This window comes from Anguilla rostrata, chromosome 13, assembly GCF_018555375.3.
Source record: "Anguilla rostrata isolate EN2019 chromosome 13, ASM1855537v3, whole genome shotgun sequence".
NCBI classification, from domain to species: domain Eukaryota; kingdom Metazoa; phylum Chordata; class Actinopteri; order Anguilliformes; family Anguillidae; genus Anguilla; species Anguilla rostrata.
In genome coordinates, this window is record NC_057945.1 from 41,932,520 (window position 1) to 41,954,177 (window position 21,658).

At 48.0% G+C, this 21,658-nt stretch overlaps 1 protein-coding gene across 1 annotated transcript in view; it reads right to left on the reverse strand.

The window, feature by feature from the left end:
* LOC135237785 (rap1 GTPase-activating protein 1-like) overlaps window positions 1-20,165 on the reverse strand; it is a 35,198-nt gene extending 15,033 nt beyond the window's left edge. Inside the window, exons 1-13 of the mRNA XM_064305226.1 lie at window positions 19,630-20,165; window positions 16,642-16,735; window positions 10,120-10,167; window positions 8,740-8,778; window positions 8,280-8,465; window positions 6,076-6,179; window positions 5,192-5,270; window positions 4,503-4,556; window positions 4,025-4,108; window positions 3,113-3,213; window positions 2,377-2,506; window positions 1,792-1,947; window positions 298-369 (exon numbers count right to left, since the gene is read on the reverse strand). Of these exons, the coding sequence (XP_064161296.1) occupies window positions 298-369; window positions 1,792-1,947; window positions 2,377-2,506; window positions 3,113-3,213; window positions 4,025-4,108; window positions 4,503-4,556; window positions 5,192-5,270; window positions 6,076-6,179; window positions 8,280-8,465; window positions 8,740-8,778; window positions 10,120-10,167; window positions 16,642-16,735; window positions 19,630-19,718 (1,236 nt within the window). The 5' untranslated portion in view covers window positions 19,719-20,165. The remainder of the gene's footprint in view (window positions 1-297; window positions 370-1,791; window positions 1,948-2,376; window positions 2,507-3,112; window positions 3,214-4,024; window positions 4,109-4,502; window positions 4,557-5,191; window positions 5,271-6,075; window positions 6,180-8,279; window positions 8,466-8,739; window positions 8,779-10,119; window positions 10,168-16,641; window positions 16,736-19,629) is intronic.
* Between the last annotated feature and the right edge of the window lie 1,493 nt (window positions 20,166-21,658).

Genomic DNA, 21,658 nt, shown 5'->3' on the forward strand with positions numbered 1-21,658 from the left:
GGAAGTATAGGGGAGGATGTAGGGAGATGTAGGGGAGGGATGTAGGGAGGTGCAGGGGAGGGAAAAATAAAGAGAAGTGAAACCAGACTTGAACTCCTTTTCTCCTGTGGACTGGAAGATAATCCAACTTTTCATTTATACACTTATCTGCTCATCCTGGCCCATTGTGAATCATACTGGTGATGTGTGAACATCAATTGCTCTTGTGTGGTGACATTAGGGTGCAATTCTCAGTAGCAGACACTAGAGGGTCTGGTTGTTAATGAGTGCAGGTGAAAGTGAATGGCACTGGCTCACCTTTCTGAAGATGGCGGGATCTGGAAGAGCTGGCCTGAAGAAAGGCACGTCATCGCGCGCAGTCACAGACACCTGGGGGGGGGGGGCAGCGTCACAGTCAGCGTGTGAAATGCAGCTACTACAGCCTGCTACACACAGCTCATACAGACAGCTACTACAGCCTGCTACACACAGCTCACACAGACAGCTAATGCAGCTACTACAGCCTGCTACACACAGCTCATACAGACAGCTGATGCAGCTCTACAGCCTGCTACACACAGCTCATACAGACAGCTACTACAGCCTGCTACACACAGCTCATACAGACAGCTATAGCCTGATACACACAGCTCATACAGACAGCTACTACAGCCTGCTACACACAGCTCATACAGACAGCTACACCTGCTACACACAGCTCATACAGACAGCTACTATAGCCTGATACACACAGCTCATACAGACAGCTACTACAGCCTGCTACACACAGCTCATACAGACAGCTACTACAGCCTGATACACACAGCTCATACAGACAGCTACTACAGCCTGATACACACAGCTCATACAGACAGCTACTACAGCCTGATACACACAGCTCATACAGACAGCTAATGCAGCTACTACAGCCTGCTACACACAGCTCATACAGACAGCTAACGCAGCTACTGCAGCCTGCTACACACAGCTCATACAGACAGCTACTACAGCCTGCTACACACAGCTCATACAGACAGCTAATGCAGCTACTGCAGCCTGCTACACACAGCTCATACAGACAGCTACTACAGCCTGCTACACACAGCTCACAGATAGCTAATGGAGCTACTGCAGCCTGCTACACACAGCTCATACAGACAGCTAATGCAGCTACTACAGCCTGCTACACACCTCATACAGACAGCTAATGCAGCTACTACAGCCTGCTACACACAGCTCACATATAGCTAATGCAGCTACTGCAGCCTGCTACACACCGCTCATACAGACAGCTAATGCAGCTACTACAGCCTGCTACACACAGCTCATACAGACAGCTAATGCAGCTACTACAGCCTGCTACACACAGCTCATACAGACAGCTAATGCAGCTACTACAGCCTGCTACACACCGCTCATACAGACAGCTACTACAGCCTGCTACACACAGCTCACATATAGCTAATGCAGATACTACAGCCTGCTACACACAGCTCATACAGACAGCTAATGCAGCTACTGCAGCCTGCTACACACCGCTCATACAGAAAGCTAATGCAGGCGTTGCACTAAAGGACAGCGCGGTGGACATTTAAGAGGGGTAGAACAGTAAACGATTCTGTAGAAAGCTACAGAAGATTCTGCAGAAAGCATGGTACTGAGTATTGTGTCCAGACAGCGCTGGTTTATAGGATGTTAGATGGACAGTATGGTACAGGACGCTGTAGAGAATGGGACATTACAGGGCAGTGATAAGGGTGTATGAGCACACCGTACCGAGCCTGTGCTCCAGGCCCGGTCAGGAGGCATTACCTTATACAGTGCACTGCCAGAGCAGCCCTGCTCCACCTGCACCACCACGTACGCGTGCAGGAAGTTGGACGCGATCATGTCGGGCACGAAGGGCGTGTTCTCCTCCTGGAACACGATGGCCACGATGTCATTTCCTATATGGCGTTTCCTCTGCAGCTGCAACAGATGGCCAGACGTGTGTTACCATGGTGACAGACGAGCACGGTCGTCTCCTGGGAAACGGGCTGCAGATATCAGCCTCTCACGGTAAACATAACTATGACCTCACAGTCAACAGAACTATGACCTCACGGGACGCTCTGCTCTAAACCCGCATGGGAAATGGCAAAGCCCTTTATCACATGTCGTAAACCCCACTGATAGAATGCACAGCACCTGCAGTTTGCACCAATTTATTAATGCTAATATTTGCCTTCAGGGCTGAACTCCCATGTCTCTTCATTATTTGCTGATTTAGGAGCTTTATAGCGCACTGCCTTGGCAAATGTTCCCCAGAATAATTAAGCAGCCGTTTAAAAGCTGGAGGGTGAAAGTACTGAATGAAGACGAGGGTGGTTCTGTAAGAGGAAGGAGGGAGGTGTGCACCTGTTGGGCGTCCCCCTCAGTGTACGGCAGCTTGGTGGACACGTGGAACATAATCTCCTTGTCGTGGAAGAGGGTGTAGACCGACTCGGTGCCTGTCTGTCCGTGAGTCACGTCCAGCCCGCCGCGGAATCTGGAGAACAGACTCATGGCGTAAGTCTATCGAGCACCACATCCCACAATCCTCCTGGGCACTGAGATTCACCCTTCACACAGCAGCCAAAGGCAGGCTTCATTTCCCCCCGCACCCCATGATGCCCGCTGCAGAGGCCCAGGCCCAGGGGTGCTGCCAGCGTTCTCAGGCCCCATGAGGAGATCCCGCCCCCCGCCCAGGCCACCCCCTCCCAGGCATTCAGATCGCTTTGAATCATCCCCTGCTCATTGGGTGTTGATATGACAACCAATCAGAAGCAAGGCCATATAACAACCATGTGATAAGAAAAAAACATGGCCAAGCCGCATGGCCAAGCTGCTGATTGGCTGTCACAACACCCAACAGACACAGTAGTCTTAGATGTTTTTCAAATGGCCTCTGGAGTTTTGAGGTTCAGTATCAGTTTTTATTATTACAGGAAAAAAGACAATAATTCCAACACCCCACATGGCAGCAATGACTGCTATTGCACTCAAATATTATATATTACACATATCATTTAGTAAATATGATGGTGGTTTATGGGCCAGCCCTACCTGTGAGCCTCAGGCTTACCACAGCCCTACCTGTGAGCCTCATGCTTACCCTTTGAAGTCATGCAACTGGATCTTCTGTCCCAGGAACTCCAGGAACTCCACAAAGGCGGGGCTCTCCTCACTGTTCCCAAACAGCTCCTCTTCGGTAGTCTGGCAACAAGCACAAACACATTCACAAACAGGAAGTTCAACAGGAAGTAAACCCTTAGAGGTTTAGAAAGACCACAAGACTGACTCATTGTGATATAATCATCATTATTACAATTAGCATGCTTTCCATAAAAAACCCAAATTATGCATTACTAGCCACAGAATCCATAAGATTATGATTGTACCCTCAGCAAATGGAAGAAGCTTGTAGCTTGACCCTAGGGATGAGTCCCACATTGCCATAGAAACACAATGAAGAGCCTGCTCCTCCAAACATTGAATCATGTGGCTGAAACTCAGTATATAAAGCATGTAGAGGTTTAGTTGTTCAACCAAATATTAGAATGGGTGATCTAAGCATAATCTAAGTGACTTTGTGCTTGGAGTCAGATGTGGTGAAACAGCTGCCCTCCTGGGATTTTCATGCACCCCAGTCTCTAGAGTTTACAGACAGTGGTGCAATAAACAAAAAAACACCCAGTGAGCAGCTGTTCATTCTGTGAGCAAAAACAGCTTGTTAACAAAGCCAACCCGAGGCAGGGATAAACATGGACAGAAATGCAGTCACACTGTCATCAGCTGCTGAAGCGTTTGGGCTAAAAAACAAAAAAGAAATCAGGCTATTTACCCGTTACATGGCCTGGGAACATAGCAAATTTGGATATTAGCTATTAGGAAACAAACGCATGTCTAGTCAAGCTCACATTAACGTTAATTGCCACACGTGGTTAAAATTCCAGCATGCCCAATTTTGTACAGCAGGGAGTCAAATTCTTAATCCAGAAATCACTGCCATTCATGATGACCTCACCTGCCCAAACTTCTGATAGATGACCCCAAACTTGAAGTTGTTGCTGATAACGTGCTCGTCAAAGGTAACAATGAGCCTGGAGGCCTGAAATAGAGAACAGGTTACTCAGGGGGGAGGAGCAACTTATCCAGGGGGAGTGGCAACTGATCCAGGATCAGGGCTGTCAATCACCAAACCTGGGGAACCCCAGCAAAGCAGGAATAAAGGCTGCTTCCCCTTGACCAATCAGATAAGCCCATTTGACCCTACTGAAAGAACATTAAGTTATATTTATATTACATGCGCGTGTTTTATGTGTGAAGACTGCACTGCTCAGGTCATGAGGGTTCCAGTGGAGAAGGCCCCGCCCTCTGCTTGTGCATGGCCTACACCAGGGCTGATGCCACTGCTTCTCCTGTAGCCCTTACTGTAGCCACGCCCACATCACTGAGAGTGACAGCTTCATTACTACAACACATCAGGCCCAGTTCATACCTACCTTTGGGTACAGGACAGGGTAGAATCGGTCCACATTCACCTCCTCACACACCAGCTGGGGAAAAGAAAAAAGCTTTTAAACCGAAAGAATATTTGTAAATTTATTCAATAAATTGGCAATGTGGTTGTCTTTAACTTTCAGTAGGTAAGACATTAAGCAACTGTTACCATCTTCCATCTCCTTAAAATGAGCTCACTGGCTGCTGAGGACAAAGAAGCTGTGTGTGTGAGTGTGAGTGTGAGTGTGTGTGTGTGTGAGTGTGAGTGTGTGTACGCGTGTGCGTGTGTGCATCTGTGTGAGTGCGTGTGTGTGTGAATGTATATGTGTGTGAGAGAGTGTGTGTGTGTTTGCGTGTGACATGGAGTGAGTGAGTGACAGCAGTATGAGTGACTGACAGGAGTGTGAGTGAGTGACAAGGAGTGAGTGAGTGAGAGGAGTGTGAGTGAGTGACAGGGCGTGAGTGAGTAACAGGAGTGTGAGTGAGTGACAGGGAGTGTGAGTGAGTGAGTAACAAGAGTGTGAGTGAGTGACAGGGAGTGAGTGAGTGAGAGGGAGTGAGTGAGTGACAGGAGTGTGAGTGACTGACAGGGAGTGAGTGAGTGACAGGAGTGTGAGCGAGTGACAGCAGTATCTGGGTGCAGGTGCCCCATGAAGCCCCTCCCCATGCGGAGCAGCACAGTGGTCCCCACCTTGGCCATCTGCACCACGTTGGGGAATTCCGTCAGGCAGGATATGGGGATCACGTCCTGATAGGTTTTCAACTTTGACCTGAAAAAACAAAAACGCAAAAATGATGCTTCATATAAAAACTGGGAAAAATTACAACTAAATAATTTCTTGCTAAACTTAATCCTTCTAGCTTTCTTTTTTTCAGCTACAGATCAAATTCAGAAGAGAAATGGAGGGGCTATTCAGTTTCAGGAGAAACGTACAGCCAGTTTTACTGAAAGGACAGAATGAGGGGAGGGAGGGGCTCTCTGGAGTGATCTGCGTTTACACGGACGCACCCTGTGGGCAATGCACATCGGTCCCTGTGGGCATGGCGCTTGATAAATCAGTTCACAGAGCACCCCTTTTCCCGCTGCTGTTTGAGGGGTGACCCCACAGACCCACACCGCCACCCTCTGGGGTCCTATTAAAGGGCCTCTCTTAGGCAGTTCCCAAAAAAATCCAAAAACATCCAAATGCAAATGCAATATCCAATGAAATATCAGCATGAAAACATTTCACTGAAACCTGGGAGAACTCAGACACAAGGTGTCTGGGGGGAGACAGAATTACTGAAATAATCCCGTTTTATATCCACTCCTAACTGCGCTCATATAGAGTCCAATAAGGATCATATTAATCACTGTAACGGAGTACTTTACTATAGTTAAATCAGGCTATCAGAGTACTGTACTAGTGTTAAAAGCACTCTAACAAGTACTCATAGAGTTGAAACCAATAAGATTACTCCCAGTTAAAATGGCTCTAATATAGTACTAAAGCATTGCCCTGAAGGAGAAGGGGTAAAAGATGGACAGAAAAGCAAGGGATAGAGGTGAAAGAGTGGAGTGGAGGAGTGAGATACCTCAGGATCAGCCGGAGGTGCTCCTGGTCCCCAATGACATCATACCGCACGGAGAAGACCAGATGCCCCAGCACACTGTCCATGGAGTAGAAGTTAAAGTGTTCCTAAAGAGACCAGCAGACTCATCACTGAGAACCCGTCCCCTCCACACACGTCTGTTATCACTGAGAACCCTGAGAACCCTAAAGTAGGCAGTATATTTCGTAAGAAGTAGAACTTTTTGAGCAAAACGAAGCAATGAGAACAACTGAAGAACAAATAGATGCGGTGTTGTGTGTTCGTATGGTGCAGTGTGCGACGGCCTCCAGGGAGAACTTTTGGAAAACTTCTTTCTTGTTCTCCGACCTCCCCCTCTCAGCTATTGGTCCAAATATCAAATGGTTGGTTATGTCACAGTTGAGAGTTCAGAGGGCAGACTTCACATGCTAATGTACGGAGAGTCAACGCCAATCTCTCTTCTGTAGAGATGGGGATTCTGAGTTCCCGCATGTTTGATGAATGGTGCTACTCGTTTCAGCAATGCTCTGGTGAATGAGAGGCATCAATTGTAAATGCAGTCCATTTACTATTTACCAGCAAGTCATTAAAACGCCTAGCACACATTCGGAAATAAGAGAAAGTGGCCCCCCTTGTCTAAACTCTGCATTTGCCGAATGTACAGACAAAACTCTCCATTCTTCGTCCTGCTCTGATTTAGAGGGTGAACGTACCATCTCCTTCGCCTTTTTTTCTTCTTTTGCATAGCTAGATAAACTAAAGCCACTTTAAACACTTAAAACTTTTTGTTTTGTGTTGTGATCTTGCGTAGTCCTTCTCTTTATACATCCATGGTGTAGCCGCAAGACGGAGGTCTGGGCAAAATTCCAGCCCTGGTTAATAGCTGCCTCGTAATTATTCACGCCCCAGCGGCGTGGAGTGACTTTAAACGGAGCGGTGTTCTCACTGAGTATACCAACAACAGTGTTCATGGACATGTTCGCCGGTGGTTCTCAATCCTGAAGTTCTTTCTTCTTACTGAGTATACTGTCAGCTTAACCCCTCCACACACGTCTGTTATCACTGAGAACCCGCCCCCTCCACACACATCTGTTATCACTGAGAACCCGCCCCCTCCACACACGTCTGTTATCACTGAGAACCCTGAGAACTCGCCCCCTCCACGCATGTCTGTTATCACTGAGAACCCTAACCCCTCCACACACATCTGTTATCACTGAGAACCCTAACCCCACCACACACGTCTGTTATCACTGAGAACCCTAACCCCTCCACACACATCTGTTATCACTGAGAACCCTGAGAACTCACCCCCTCCACACACATCTGTTATCACTGAGAACCCTAACCCCTCCACACATGTCTGTTATCACTGAGAACCCTAACCCCTCCGCACATGTCTGTTATCACTGAGAACCCTAACCCCTCCACACATGTCTGTTATCACTGAGAACCCTAACCCCTCCACCCACGTCTGTTATCACTGAGAACCCTAACCCCTCCACGCATGTCTGTTATCACTGAGAGCCCGCCCCCTCCACACACGTCTGTTATCACTGAGAGCCCGCCCCCTCCACACACGTCTGTTATCACTGAGAACCCTAACCTCTCCACACACATCTGTTATCACTGAGAACCCTAACCCCTCCATACACAACTGTTATCACTGAGAACCCATCCCCTCCACACACGTCTGTTCTCACTGAGAACCCTAACCCCTCCACACGTCTGTTATCACTGAGAACCCTAACCCCTCCACACATGTCTGTTATCACTGGGAACCCTAACCCCTCCACACGTCTGTTATCACTGAGAACCCGCCCCCTCCACACACATCTGTCCTGCCTGCTGCCACCTGAGTGAGTCCGTCCACCTGCTGTAGGCCTCAACCTGGAGGCCTCCCAGCCCACAGCACATGAGGAACACATGCAGTTAGCGAGCAGAGCTTAAGACCCAGGTCCTAAGCCCAGGCGAGAGACTGACGGTGGAGTTTATTAAGTTCTACATGGACTAGCATCAGTAATACTCATAATTACACTGAGAGCACCCAAGTAAACAATGAAGGTGTTTCATTGCAAGTTTGCTCTGAAGCAAAGAGAGATGTGGAAGGTGTCTGGGCTGGGTAAACTTGGCCATGCCTGGTGAGGAGAGGCTCACAGCTGAAGCATCAAGCAGGAGGTGTGTAAGAATATGACAGAGGTATTCACCTTGCCAAGGAAGTTCTTCCTGTAGATCATGGCAGTGGTGTTGGTTTCCAGCTGAACGCGAGATGGGGTTGAGGGCATGTGCTCAGGATTGGGGGCTTCCCCTAGCTCATGATTGGTCCCCTCAATCCAGTAGCCCCCAAACTGGGGCAGCAGGATCAGAGGGAAGGGGCTTTTACGACCCAACACCTGGTAACCACAGCAACAACACGGGAAGTCAATAGGTTCCACCAAAACTGACACACGCACACGCACGCACGTGCATGCACGCACGCACACGCACGCTCACACACACACACATGCACACACGCATGCTCACACATGCGCACACTTCTCATTAGGGCATTAGAGCAGGTAGTCCCCTTGTGACAGAACACAACTATAAACAAACATTCTCTTATTCGCTCTGTAATGTGAGTGAACGGATGGATACTCATTTCAGATGCTGAAGAGGCTGCAGTACCTCATGTACACTGGGGTACGGAATGTAGTCTTCCTCAGTCTGCGGAGAAGAGAACACAGAGCTATCACTGTGTAATAATGACCCACAGAAGTCCAACATGGTTTAAGACGGTCGCTACAAGCTTTAAACGCCCAGGCGAGCGAGAGAGAGAGGGTCGCTACGAGCTTTAAATACCCGGGCGAGTGAGAGAGAGAGAGAGGGTCGCTACGAGCTTTAAATACCCGGGCGAGTGAGAGAGAGAGAGAGGGTCGCTACGAGCTTTAAATACCCGGGCGAGTGAGAGAGAGAGAGGGTCGCTATGAGCTTTAAATACCCGGGCGAGTGAGAGAGAGAGAGAGGGTCGCTACGAGCTTTAAATACCCGGGCGAGTGAGAGAGAGAGAGAGGGTCGCTACGAGCTTTAAATACCCGGGCGAGTGAGAGGGTCGCTACGAGCTTTAAATACCCGGGCGAGTGAGAGAGAGAGGGTCGCTACGAGCTTTAAATACCCGGGCGAGTGAGAGAGAGAGAGAGGGTCGCTATGAGCTTTAAATACCCGAGCGAGTGAGAGAGAGAGAGAGGGTCGCTACGAGCTTTAAATACCCGGGCGAGTGAGAGAGAGAGAGGGTCGCTACGAGCTTTAAATACCCGGGCGAGTGAGAGAGAGAGAGAGAGGGTCGCTACAAGCTTTAAATACCCGGGCGAGTGAGAGAGAGAGAGGGTCGCTACGAGCTTTAAATACCCGGGCGAGTGAGAGAGAGAGAGAGAGGTTCGCTACGAGCTTTAAATACCCGGGCGAGTGAGAGAGAGAGAGAGGGTCGCTACGAGCTTTAAATACCCGGCTGCAGTGAGAGAGAGAGAGGTCGCTACGAGCTTTAAATACCGGCGATTGAGAGAGAGAGGGTCGCTACGAGCTTTAAATACCGGCGAGTGAGAGAGGGGTCGACAGCTTAAATACCGGCGAGTTGAGAGAGAGAGAGGGTCGCTACAGTTTAATACCCGGGCAGTGAGAGAGAGGGTCCTACGAGCTTTAATACCCGGGCGAGTGAGAGAGATAAAGGTCGCTACAGCTTAAATACCTCGAGTGAAGAGAGAAGAGGGTCGCTACAGCTTTACATACCCGGCGAGTGAGAGAGAGAGAGAGAGGGTCGCTACGAGCTTTAAATACCCGGGCGAGTGAGAGGGTCGCTACGAGCTTTAAATACCCGGGCGAGTGAGAGAGAGAGAGAGGGTCGCTACGAGCTTTAAATACCCGGGCGAGTGAGAGAGAGAGAGAGGGTCGCTACGAGCTTTAAATACCCGGGCGAGTGAGAGAGAGAGAGAGGGTCGCTACGAGCTTTAAACGCCCTGACTTGGCGCCATTTGCAGACAGAGAAACAGCTGCTGGATAATAGGGACGTACTTTGAGAGGAGGTGGAAGGCTGCTTCTGTCTCCATCCATTCTGCAGCCCTGCAAATGAGGAAGCATTACATACAATTACAGTACTACATTTACATTACATATACATTACAGCACTACATTTACATTACATATACATTACAGCACTACATTTACATTACATATACATTACAGTACAACATTTACATTACATATACATTACAGTACTACATTTACATTACATATACATTACAGCAGCGTTTCCCAACCGGTGTGCCGCGGAACTCTGGTGTTACGTCAGGCGAGGTCAGGTGTGCCGTGTAAAAAAATTTTTTTATGTTCAAATGAATTTAAAAAACTTAAATGAACAAATCCCATTCACAAAAACCAAAATAAATGTCATTAAAATGTATAGCTTAATTAAAACCCCAAAAGAACATTTAGGCCTACGTGCGTGCGTATGTGGATGGGAGCTGCAGGGTGTTCATTTTTTATGCTTTTGAGTGGTGTGCCATGAGATTCTGTAAATTTGAAAAGTGTGCTGCGGAAGGAAAAAGGTTGGGAAATGCTGTATTACAGTACTACATTCACATAAGATTTACATTACAGTACTATGTTTACATTACTTTTACATTGCATTTTCATTACAGAACTACATTTACATTACATTAATATTACAGCATTACATCTACATTAAAATTACATTTTTAGAATATTCAAATGTGGCTATTCAAAGGGAGACCTGAGCAGTTTTTCAGGAAGTGTTGAATGAATGAACCCTGCTGTGCTCAGCATGGGCAGAGTTAAAATGGCAGTTCCCCTTTATCAGAGTAACCAGCAGCGCTGTTCCCTCCCTGATACACGAGGATACTCAGATCTGGGGGTGATCAGTGGCCCTGGCTGATCTGGGGGTGATCAGTGGCCCTGGCTGATCTGGGGGTGATCAGTGAGCCTGGCTGATCTGGGGGTGATCAGTGGCCCTGTGCTGATCTGGGGGTGATCAGTGGCCCTGTGCTGATCTGGGGGTGATCAGTGGCCCAGGCCGATCTGGGGGTGATCAGTGGCCCAGGCCGATCTGGGGGTGATCAGTGGCCCAGGCCGATCTGGGGGTGATCAGTGGCCCTGTGCTGATCTGGGGGTGATCAGTGGCCCTGTGCTGATCTGGGGGTGATCAGTGGCCCTGGCTGATCTGGGGGTGATCAGTGGCCCCGGCTAATCTGAGGGTGATCAGTGGCCCCGGCTGATCTGGGGGTGATCAGTGGCCCCGGCTGATCTGGGGGTGATCAGTGGCCCAGGCTGATCTGGGGGTGATCAGTGGCCCAGGCCGATCTGGGGGTGATCAGTGGCCCTGTGCTGGGCAGCTTCAGACACAGGGTTCATCACTATGTGTGCAGATATATGACCTGAGATCTGAGTCTCTATCAGTGCAAGTTGCATTAGATTAATGCCATAAAGCAGAAATTTTGCTAAATTTCCCGAGGGGTGGGGGGTGGGGGGTAGAGAGAAGAGGAAAGAGCATTTAAACACAAGAGCATTCTCCTCCCTGCACCAGGACAGGAGACCTTCTGCATACAGACTCATAAAATCGATAGCGTGCTACCAGCCCCTGGCTATGAGAGCTTCTGTACCAGACGATACCAGAACACCTCAGTGCCCCAGAGGACCAATCTGTGGCTCTTAACTTCCACACATCACACTGCCAAAGCAAAACACAGACTTCTCTGGGAAGCCATTCTATTTAACACACTTCCCAAAAACTGCTCTCACAAAACAAACTTGCCCACATACAAAGCTCTTTTCATGGGAGAACAACAGGCAGACATAACAAGTGAATATCGCGGAGTGACCGGAATGCTTTTCAGAAATCAGTTTCGAGAAGTATCGAGGCCACTCTTTATCAAAGACTGACATTTATCTTCCTGCGCACCTGAAAGCACCTTCAAAAACATGCAGACAAAAGGACAGCGGATAAAACAAACAAAGGAGCAGAGTTTAAATGAAACAGGCTGCAGTGTTCTGTTCTGAACACGTACACATGCAAACAAGCGAGTGGGCTGACCTGTGTGTGTGTGTGTGTGTGTGTGTGTGTGTGTGACAGCGTGTGTGAGCGTGTGTGTGTGTGAGCGTGTGTGTGTGTGTGAGCGTGTGTGTGTGTGTGAGCGTGTGTGTGTGTGTGTGAGCGTGTGTGTGTGTTGTGTGTGTGTGTGTGTTCAGCGTGTGTGTGTGTATTTAAACAGGCTGACCTGCGTGAGCGTGTGTGTGTGTGTGTGGTGTTGTGTGTGTGCGGTGTGTGTGTTTGAGCGTGTGTGTGTGTGTGTGTGTGTGTGTGTGAGCGTGTGTGTGTGTGTGTGTGTGGCGTGTGCGTGTGCGTGTGTGTGTGTGTGTGTGGTGTGTGTGTGTGATGTGTGTGTGTGTGTGGGGTGTGTGTGTGTGGTGTGTGGTGTGAGCGTGTGTGTGTGTGTGTGTGTGAGCGTGTGTGGTGTGAGCGGGTGTGTGTTGTGTGTGGCGTGTGTGGTGTGGTGTGTGTGTGTGAGTGTGTGAGCGTGTGTGTGTGTGAGCGTGTGTGTGAGTGTGTGAGCGTGTGTGTGTGAGTGTGTGTGAGCTGTGTGTGTGAGAGCGTGTGTGTGTGTGTGAGCGTGTGTGTGTGTGTGTGTGTGTGAGCGTGTGTGTGCGTGTGTGTTTGTGTGTGTGTGTGTGTGAGCGTGTGTGTGAGAGTGTATGTGTGTGTGAGCGTGCGCGTGCATGCGTGTGTGTGTGAGCGTGTGTGTGTGTGAGCGCGTGTGTGTGTGAGTGTGAGCGTGTGTGTGAGTGTGAGCGTGTGTGTGTGAGCGTGTGTGTGTGTGAGCGTGTGTGTGTGTGTGTGTGTCAGCGTGTGTGTGTGTGTATGTGAGAGTGTGTGTGTGTGTGTGTTTGCGTGTGTGTCAGCGTGTGTGTGTGTGTGTATTTAAACAGGCTGACCTGTGTGTGTGTATGTGTGAGCGTGTGTGTGTGTCTGTGTGTAAGAGGGAGTGCATGTGATCATGCATGCATGCATAAATGCACAGCAGTTCTTACAGTACATATCTACTGCAGTAATTATACACACTGCACAGTTAACACTGTGATAAGTGCACTTATCGCTCAAGCAAACTACTTTACAGCTCTTTCAAACAGAGCGACATTTGCACAGGCAGACCCTGGTGGCCAGCTTGCCTCACAGTGCATGGGCACTAAGGGTCGCCCCGCGGGCTGAAGGGAAGGCCTGCTCTTACAGGAGCTGTGGGCACTAAGGGTCGCCCCGCGGTCTGAAGGGAAGGCCTGCTCTCACAGGAGCTGTGGGCACTAAGGGTCGCCCCGCGGTCTGAAGGGAAGGCCTGCTCTTACAGGAGCTGTGGGCACTAAGGGTCGCCCCGCGGTCTGAAGGGAAGGCCTGCTCTCACAGGAGCTGTGGGCACTAAGGGTCGCCCCGCGGTCTGAAGGGAAGGCCCGCGGGCTGAAGGGAAGGCCTGCGCTTACAGGAGCTGTGGTCGTCTCCAGCCTCCCTGCATTTCGCTTTAAACGCCCAGGCGTGCGTGAGAGGGAGAGAGAGTATGTGTGTTTTTTTTATTTTTATGTAATGCTTTGGCAATATTTACTGTATTTATTTCATGCCAATAAAGCAAATTGAATTGACAGAGAGAGAGAGAGAAAGAGAGAGCGAGAGAGAGGGAGGGAGAGAGAGAGAGAGAGAGAGGGAGGGAGAGAGAGAGAGAGAGAGAGAGAGAGAGGGAGAGAGAGAGAGGGGGAGAGGGAGAGAGAGAGAGAGAGAGAGAGAGAGAGAGAGAGAGGGGAGAGGGAGAGGGAGAGGGAGAGGGCCACTACAAGCTTTAAACGCTCTACAGCAAGCATCCAGAACATTCCACACCGGAGAGAAGGAAGCCTGTTTTCCGCCTTAAAACAGGCAAATAAATCAACCTCTCCACACCATGCAGGGCACACAAAGGCCTTATAACATAACAAGCACAGCAAACACAGGGCACAGAACAACAAGGTCCATGTCCGTAATAAAACGAAAATCAACAGTCTGGAGCAAGTTCTTGACCTACATAAATGAGCTATGTAAACCCAGACTTGCTTCAGAATGACTGAAAAATTAGGATCAGGAAAGAGGCTCAAAGCAGCTCCTAGCACACATACACACTACACTGCAGGAATATCGTCCAAAAAAAGAATCCAAAACACACCACGTGACAAAAGGTAATGGCTGTTTTTCATGGCTTGGGTTAGGTCCCTTAGTTCCAGTGAAGGAAAATCTTAATGCTACAGCATACAGTCACATTCTAGATGATTTTGTGCTTCCCCAACAGTTTGGGGAAGGTCCTTTCCTTTTTCAGCTAGGCAGTACCTGCGGGTACACAGCGAGATCAATATAGAAATGGTTTTGCTGAGAACAGTGTGGAAGAACTTGATCCATCCAACAACTTTGGGATCAACTGGAAAGCCAACTTCGAGCCAGGCCTAATCACCCAATCACTGCCCAACCTCACTAATGGTTGAATGGAAGCAAGTCCCTGCAGCAATGCTCCAACATCTAGTATAAAGCCTTTCCACAACAGTGGAGGTTGTTATAGCAGGGTTGGTGGATGAGATGTTGGATGTCAGGTGTCTACATTTTTTTGGCCATGTAGTGTATGTGTAGTATTAAATATGTTAATTTTAGCACTATTTTATCAATATTTAATTGTGTGTTCATCAAACAAATATTATTTCAACTGTACAATTACAACAAGTCTGTTGTCCTCCATAAAGATTGATTTACAACCTAAAACCGTATATTTGTATATAATTTTTAATAAACACGTAAAATTAATCTTTTCATATCTAAAACCTTGGAAACACAAATTAGCCATCCAATCGACTTTGGAGTTACCTGAAGTATATTTTCTTTACTTTAAACCACCGCAAAGCCAGAAAATGGGCATCAACACAAAAAACTTGAATCAATAATATGAAAATGAAATAAACTCAAAAACTCCAGAGTGAGCTATCTGTGTAAAATGCTCAGAAAGGAGAAGTCTGGCTTTTCTCGTAGCATAGCAGCTCACAAATATGAACAACTGCACAGGAGCAATTTAGCTTTACATTCATGTATTCTAACCCACAGCAGTGTGTAATTTACTCTGGATAATGAGCTTCTCGAAGGGGGAGGGGTGAGTGAATAAACACTGCACTCAGTAAACAGCTGGGTCATGTGACCCTTTTCTCTCACTCAGCCCTCACTGCACTCAGGAACATTCAAACCTCAACTTCTCCCATTTCTGTAAGAGTCCTGTACGAAAGGGTTGGGAAAATGGGCCAGTCCTCTGGCCAAAGGCACTGCATTTCTGTACATAACATCATGTATATGTGTGCATTATGTATATAACAGTATGTATACATGTACATTATGTATATAACAGTATGTATACGTGTACATTATGTATATAACAGTATGTATACATGTACATTATGTATATAACAAGTATATAAGACATTATGTATAACAGTATGTGTATATGTGCATTATGATATAACAGTAGTATCATGTCATTATGTATATACAGTATTATACTGTACATTATGTATACAGTATGTATACATGTACATAGTATATACAGTATGTATACTGACATTAGTATATACAGTATGTAACATGTACATATGTAAACAGTATGTATATGTTACTTATGATAAACAGTATGTATATATGTACATAATGTATATAACAGTATGTGTACATTATGTATATAACAGTATGTATACATGTACATTATGTATATAACAGTACGTGTATATGTACATTATGTATATAACAGTACGTGTATATGTACATTATGTATATAACAGTATGTATATAAGTACATTATGTATATAACAGTATGTATATAAGTACATTATGTATATAACAGTATGTGTATATGTACATTATGTATATAGCAGTATGTATACATGTACATTATGTATATAACAGTACGTGTATATGTACATTATGTATATAACAGTATGTATACATGTACATTATGTATATAACAGTATGTATACATGTACATTATGTATATAACAGTATGTATACGTGTACATTATGTATATAACAGTATGTATACATGTACATTATGTATATAACAGTATGTATATATGTACATTATGTATATAACATTATGTATATATGTACATTATGTATATAACAGTATGTATACGGGCCCCAGGGTGTGTGGGGCCTGGGGTGTGGTCACCCTTCACCGATCTCAGGACTGACCAATCAGGCTGCTGGACAAGTGGGATGCAGCCAATGGGGATGGAGAGATGAAGGAGAGATGCAGAGATGTAGGAGAGATGAATGAGAGACGGAGAGATGCAGGGTTGAAGGAGAGATGCAGAGATGAATAAGAGATGGAGAGATAGAGATAAAGGAGAGATGGAGATATGAAGGAGAGATGGAGAGAGGGAGAGATGAATGAGAGATAGAGAAATGGAGAAACAGGTGAGACAGAGGGGTGAGTTCTCAGAGGGGAAGCCTGAACACTGGGGGGGAAGTGAGCGGTTTCTCACCTTCAGGAGGGGGGGGGTGGTGCAGAAGGCTGATGGCGGGAACGGTGGGGGTTCTAGCTGCTCAGACAGGCGGGGGATCCTTCCATCCTGCTTCCTACAAACAGCAAAAACAGCAGGAGCATTCAGCAGCACATCAAAGGCCTCCCTGCCATCAATCATTCTGTCCACCGCCATGGTGACAGTTAGACTCAGCTCGGAGGAAGCTCGTGCAGCTCGCTGGCTGCCAGGGTGACAATGGGGCCAGAAGAGCAGGTTCATGGGTGTAACCATAGGAACGCCTGCTGCACTGATGCCAACAAAGCCTCAGGATTCTCCCCAGATCAGCTGTTCAGCCTGATACTGATCCTTTATTGGATCTGCGACACACAACATCTCAAACTGGACTACCGGAGGGAAAGGTTGCCGAGCGCCTCCAAACAATTTTCATTGTACCTGGTGCAAGACCATATACAGAAAGCTCCCACATTAGCCACCTCGGGCAGTGGTTCTCAGACTGGCTCCTGGGGACCCCGTGTATGCTGATTTTTGTTAGTCAGTCTGTTTAAGTTCTTTCATAATTTCCCCCTTAAACTCATCAGCACAATGCAGGCCAGCTGGTTCTCATTTTCTCTGCCGCCCAGCTCTTCGTTATCTAGCAGACGGTGGGCTTTAGGGCTCAGGTCTGCACCTATCCACCAGTTAGGAGCCTAAAGATGCACCTCAGTCTAATGTGATCGGCAAAAAAAACGGCCCTCATTTAAACAAAAACATTTGCAGTACATCTGCAGATCACCTGCTGATCACCTGCCAATCACCTGCTGATTACCTGCCAAACACCAGCTGATCAACTGTGTTACACCTGCATTACACCTGCTGATCACCTGCATTACACCTGCTGATCACCTGTATTACACATGCTGATCACCTGCCGATCACCAGCTGATCACCTGCTGATCACCTGCATTACACCTGTTGTTCACCTGCATTTAGAATGCTCCATCTCCTCTCTCACTCTCTCTTCACCTCCCTCTCTCACTCCATTTCTCTTTCACCTCCGAATCACAGCCGGCCAATCTGCAGTCTGACTGTTTGATGGTGTAATTCAGTTTGCTTTCATCACCTCTCTCGGTCGATCCACTAAACTTCCAGACCATCGTGTGCTCAGACGAGCTCGTACGGCGGAGCGGAGGAAGAGGAAGGCAAAAAGGAAAGGAAGCCACCAGGCTCTACATTTCCATCAAGTTCCAAATGAACAGACAGATCTTAATGCTCACTAAAAATCACTGCTGCTCTTCAGAGTCAGCTGCCCCCACCATTAAAGCCAGAACTGTTTAAACTGCACATGTATGATGGTGTACCGCCTGTTTCTTCAAAGTCTCTACAAAAGCAGGCCATTCATTCACACCCTATTTACACAGCCCCCCCCCCCCCCCCCAGATTAGACCATCTTCTCACATTTCAAACACTGCAGATACAGCTGGTCTGACTGAACCTGGGGACATGCTTGTCCAAGCAATAACAGGAAGGATGCAGTTTCAAATTCCAGGAAGAAGTTTGCTATTGTCCCCTTTAGGACTAAAGTGTTAAAACTGAACTGCCACAGTAAATATATAAACATATAAATAGAAAACAAATTTTGAATTATATTGCAAATTATGAACTTAAGTCACCCCATATAAGGGAGTATGTAATAAAATGTTCAGCCTGATACTGATCCTTTATTGGATCTGCAACACACAACATCCCAAACTGGACTACCGGAGGGAAAGTCTGCATTCATAAGCAGGCGAGCACCTCCATTTGACAGTTACTGCTGGGAATTCATGTTCATTGTATCTGGTGCAAGACCAGATACAGAAAGCTCCCACATTACCCACCTCCAGCAGTGCCACCTTGAGCAGTGCCAGGTGTAATAAGGGAGTGTGCCAGGCACAGCTGTGTAATGCTTTTAAACCATAAAATGTGGTTTCACACAGTTACCGGGTTGAAATATGCAAACACACCCACTTCCCAATGGCACAACACACCCTGAACTCTTTTCCTAATCTGACAAGTCTTTCTAAACGGGTTTAAGCAGAAGAGGAAGAGCTTGATTTTAAGCCTGAAAGTTAGCTCTCAGTGCAGATCCCAGTTTGGAGATCACTGCCCACATTCCTGCATCTACATTTGCACACTTTAGCCCTTTCACAGACGCCAGCACAGAAGCAATTAACACAAATTACATTCAGCACATTTACACATTTGCAAATTCAGCACATTTACAAACTGGACGTTTACTGCACATTTCAGGCTCTGTCCCAGCAGAGCCTCACCAGGGCACTGAACCTACAGCCCAGCACCCCAAACCACTCCTGCACTGTTCTCACACTGTCCCAGCACTGTTCCTGCACTGTTCCAGCCCTATTCCCGCACTCTTCCCACACTGTTCCAGCCCTATTCCAGCCCTGCTCCTGCACTTTTCCACACTGTTCCAGCCCTGTTCCCGCACTGTTCCAGCCCTATTCCAGCCCTGCTCCTGCACTTTTCCACACTGTTCCAGCCCTGTTCCCGCACTGTTCCAGGCCTATTCCCGCACTGTTCCAGGCCTATTCCCGCACTGTTCCAGCCCTATTCCCGCACTGTTCCAGCCCTATTCCCGCACTGTTCCAGCCCTATTCCAGCACTGTTCCTGCACTGTTCCCACACTGTTCCAGCACTTTTCCACACTGTTCCAGCCCTGTTCCCGCACTGTTCCAGCCCTATTCCCACACTGTCCCAGCCCTATTCCCGCACTGTTCCAGCCCTGTTCCCGCACTGTTCCTGCGCTGTTCTAGCCCTGTTCCCGCACTGTTCCAGCATGATTTCCACACTGTTCCTGCACTGGCCATTTCACACCCTGTGATCCCCATTCAGACACCTTTCTAAACCACACTCACATACCGCAGCATGTGCACTGTCCCCAGGTCGACCACACTGTCGACACACACACCCCGCCCCCCCCCACCCCCCCCCCCCCCCGATCGGGCCTACCGCAGCGAATGCACTGTTCCCAGGATGATGTCACCCAGGCTCTTTCTTCGGGTGCTGGGCCCCATCCCATTGCTCCCGATTCGGCTCATGAGCGCATCCCAATCTACGTCCCACTCTGCTCTGTGTCCTGCTCTGTGCTCTACTCTGTGCTCTACTCTGTGCTCTACTCTGTGCTCTGCTCTGTGTTCTGCTCTGTGCTCTGCTCTATGTTCTGCTCTGTGTTCTGCTCTGTGTCCTGCTCTGTGTTCTGCTCTGTGTTCTGCTCTGTGTTCTGCTCTGTGCTCTGCTCTGTGCTCTGCTCTGTGCTCTGCTCTGTGTTCTGCTCTGTGCTCTGCTCTATGTTCTGCTCTATGTTCTGCTCTGTGTTCTGCTCTGTGCTCTGCTCTGTGCTCTGCTCTGTGCTCTGCTCTGTGCTCTGCGCTCTGCTCTGTGCTCTGCTCTGTGCGCTGCTCTTTGCTCTACATCGGTGTCCTGCTCCTCCAGATGCACAGCTCAACTAGCGAGGGAAGTCCCGTCCTGCGAGCCAACTCAACAGGAGGAGGCTGCAAACAAAACGCTCCCCCCCGCCCCGCTGATTCGCAGACACTCTCTGCCCACCCACACCCAAAGCCACGCCCGGTGTAGCCTTACCTGCCAGTCAGCAAAGCCTGGCAGCTATTGTTTACAGAATGTTCTGTCTGCCACACCCTCTTTAAAGACACAAAACCAGTTCCAAACAGCTCAACCACCTGCTGCAGCAGGTCTGTTCCCTAACCTGCACAGGTGTGTGCTCTACGAGGACCCCCACAGGTAGCCTTCCTAATCTGCACAGTTCTCTCGGGACCCCACAGGTAGCTTACTAACGCCAGGGTGTTCTACAGGACCCACGGTGCTTCCTATCTGCACAGTCCTAGCGTTTATAGGCTAGACACAGCAGGCATTCAACAGGCAGTTATATTTAATTGCTTCAGCCGGTGAGATGACAGGAAGGTTTCTGAATTTTTAAGGTGACTGTGGAAACAGGACTGATCAATGCACTACAGGGGCTGTTAGCAGCTGGGATTCCAATCAACAGTAGACGCAGATCGGATTGGCAGTAGATCTGATTCTGGGGTGGGGCCTGAGCAGATTGGATTGGCAGTAGATCTGATTCTGAGGTGAGGTCCTCCTGATGCCTTTTTTGCAAAGTAATTATGCTGAAATGGTTCTACAAACAGCTCCTGCCAAAACTATTCACACCCTTAAGAGTGCCATATGATATCAACAATACAGGTAATCAGCTACATTTAGTCAAAAAGGGATAATTCTTCATAATTCAATCGCACATAAAAATGATTTTATTTAACAATATATTTAAACTGCATATTACAATTATTTACACCCTGTGAGTCATTTATGAGTGTTTTATGAGATTTGCCAGGAGGGGGAAGGGCTTTAAAAACTCGAGCAATGTGTCTTCATCAGGCTTAACAGCTGCATTAGCATTCACCACAGACAGTCTAACACCTAAAAGGACACAGGCAATGACACATGATTCAGTCTTAATTAAAGCAGAGCTTCAGGTCTCTTTTTTCTCTTTATTAAAATGCTCTGGCAGAAATGTCCTCTCATCTTGTCTGTCATGGTATTACAGTGATACAGCAGACTGTCCAATAGGAATAGAAACAGATGAACCTCTGAAATAGAGTTTGCCACTATGGTGTGGCTGATTTAAATGACCAGCCCATGTGACATCACAGCCCATGTGACATCAGCTTCCTGGTTCTGTGCACCTCTTCGCTTACACGTCTCACTCCTGTACCACCAGCAAGAAGAGATGGGGCTCTGTGCTCCAGGGCACAGGTGGGGATGGGGCTCTGTGCTCCAGGGCACAGGTGGGGATGGATTCAGGGCTCTGTGCTCCAGGGCACAGGTGGAGATGGGCCTCTGTGCTCCAGGGCACAGATGGAGATGAGCTCAGGGCTCTGTGCGCCAGGGCACAGGTGGAGATGAGCTCAGGGCTCTGTGCGCCAGGGCACAGGTGGAGATGGGGCTCTGTGCTCCAGGGCAC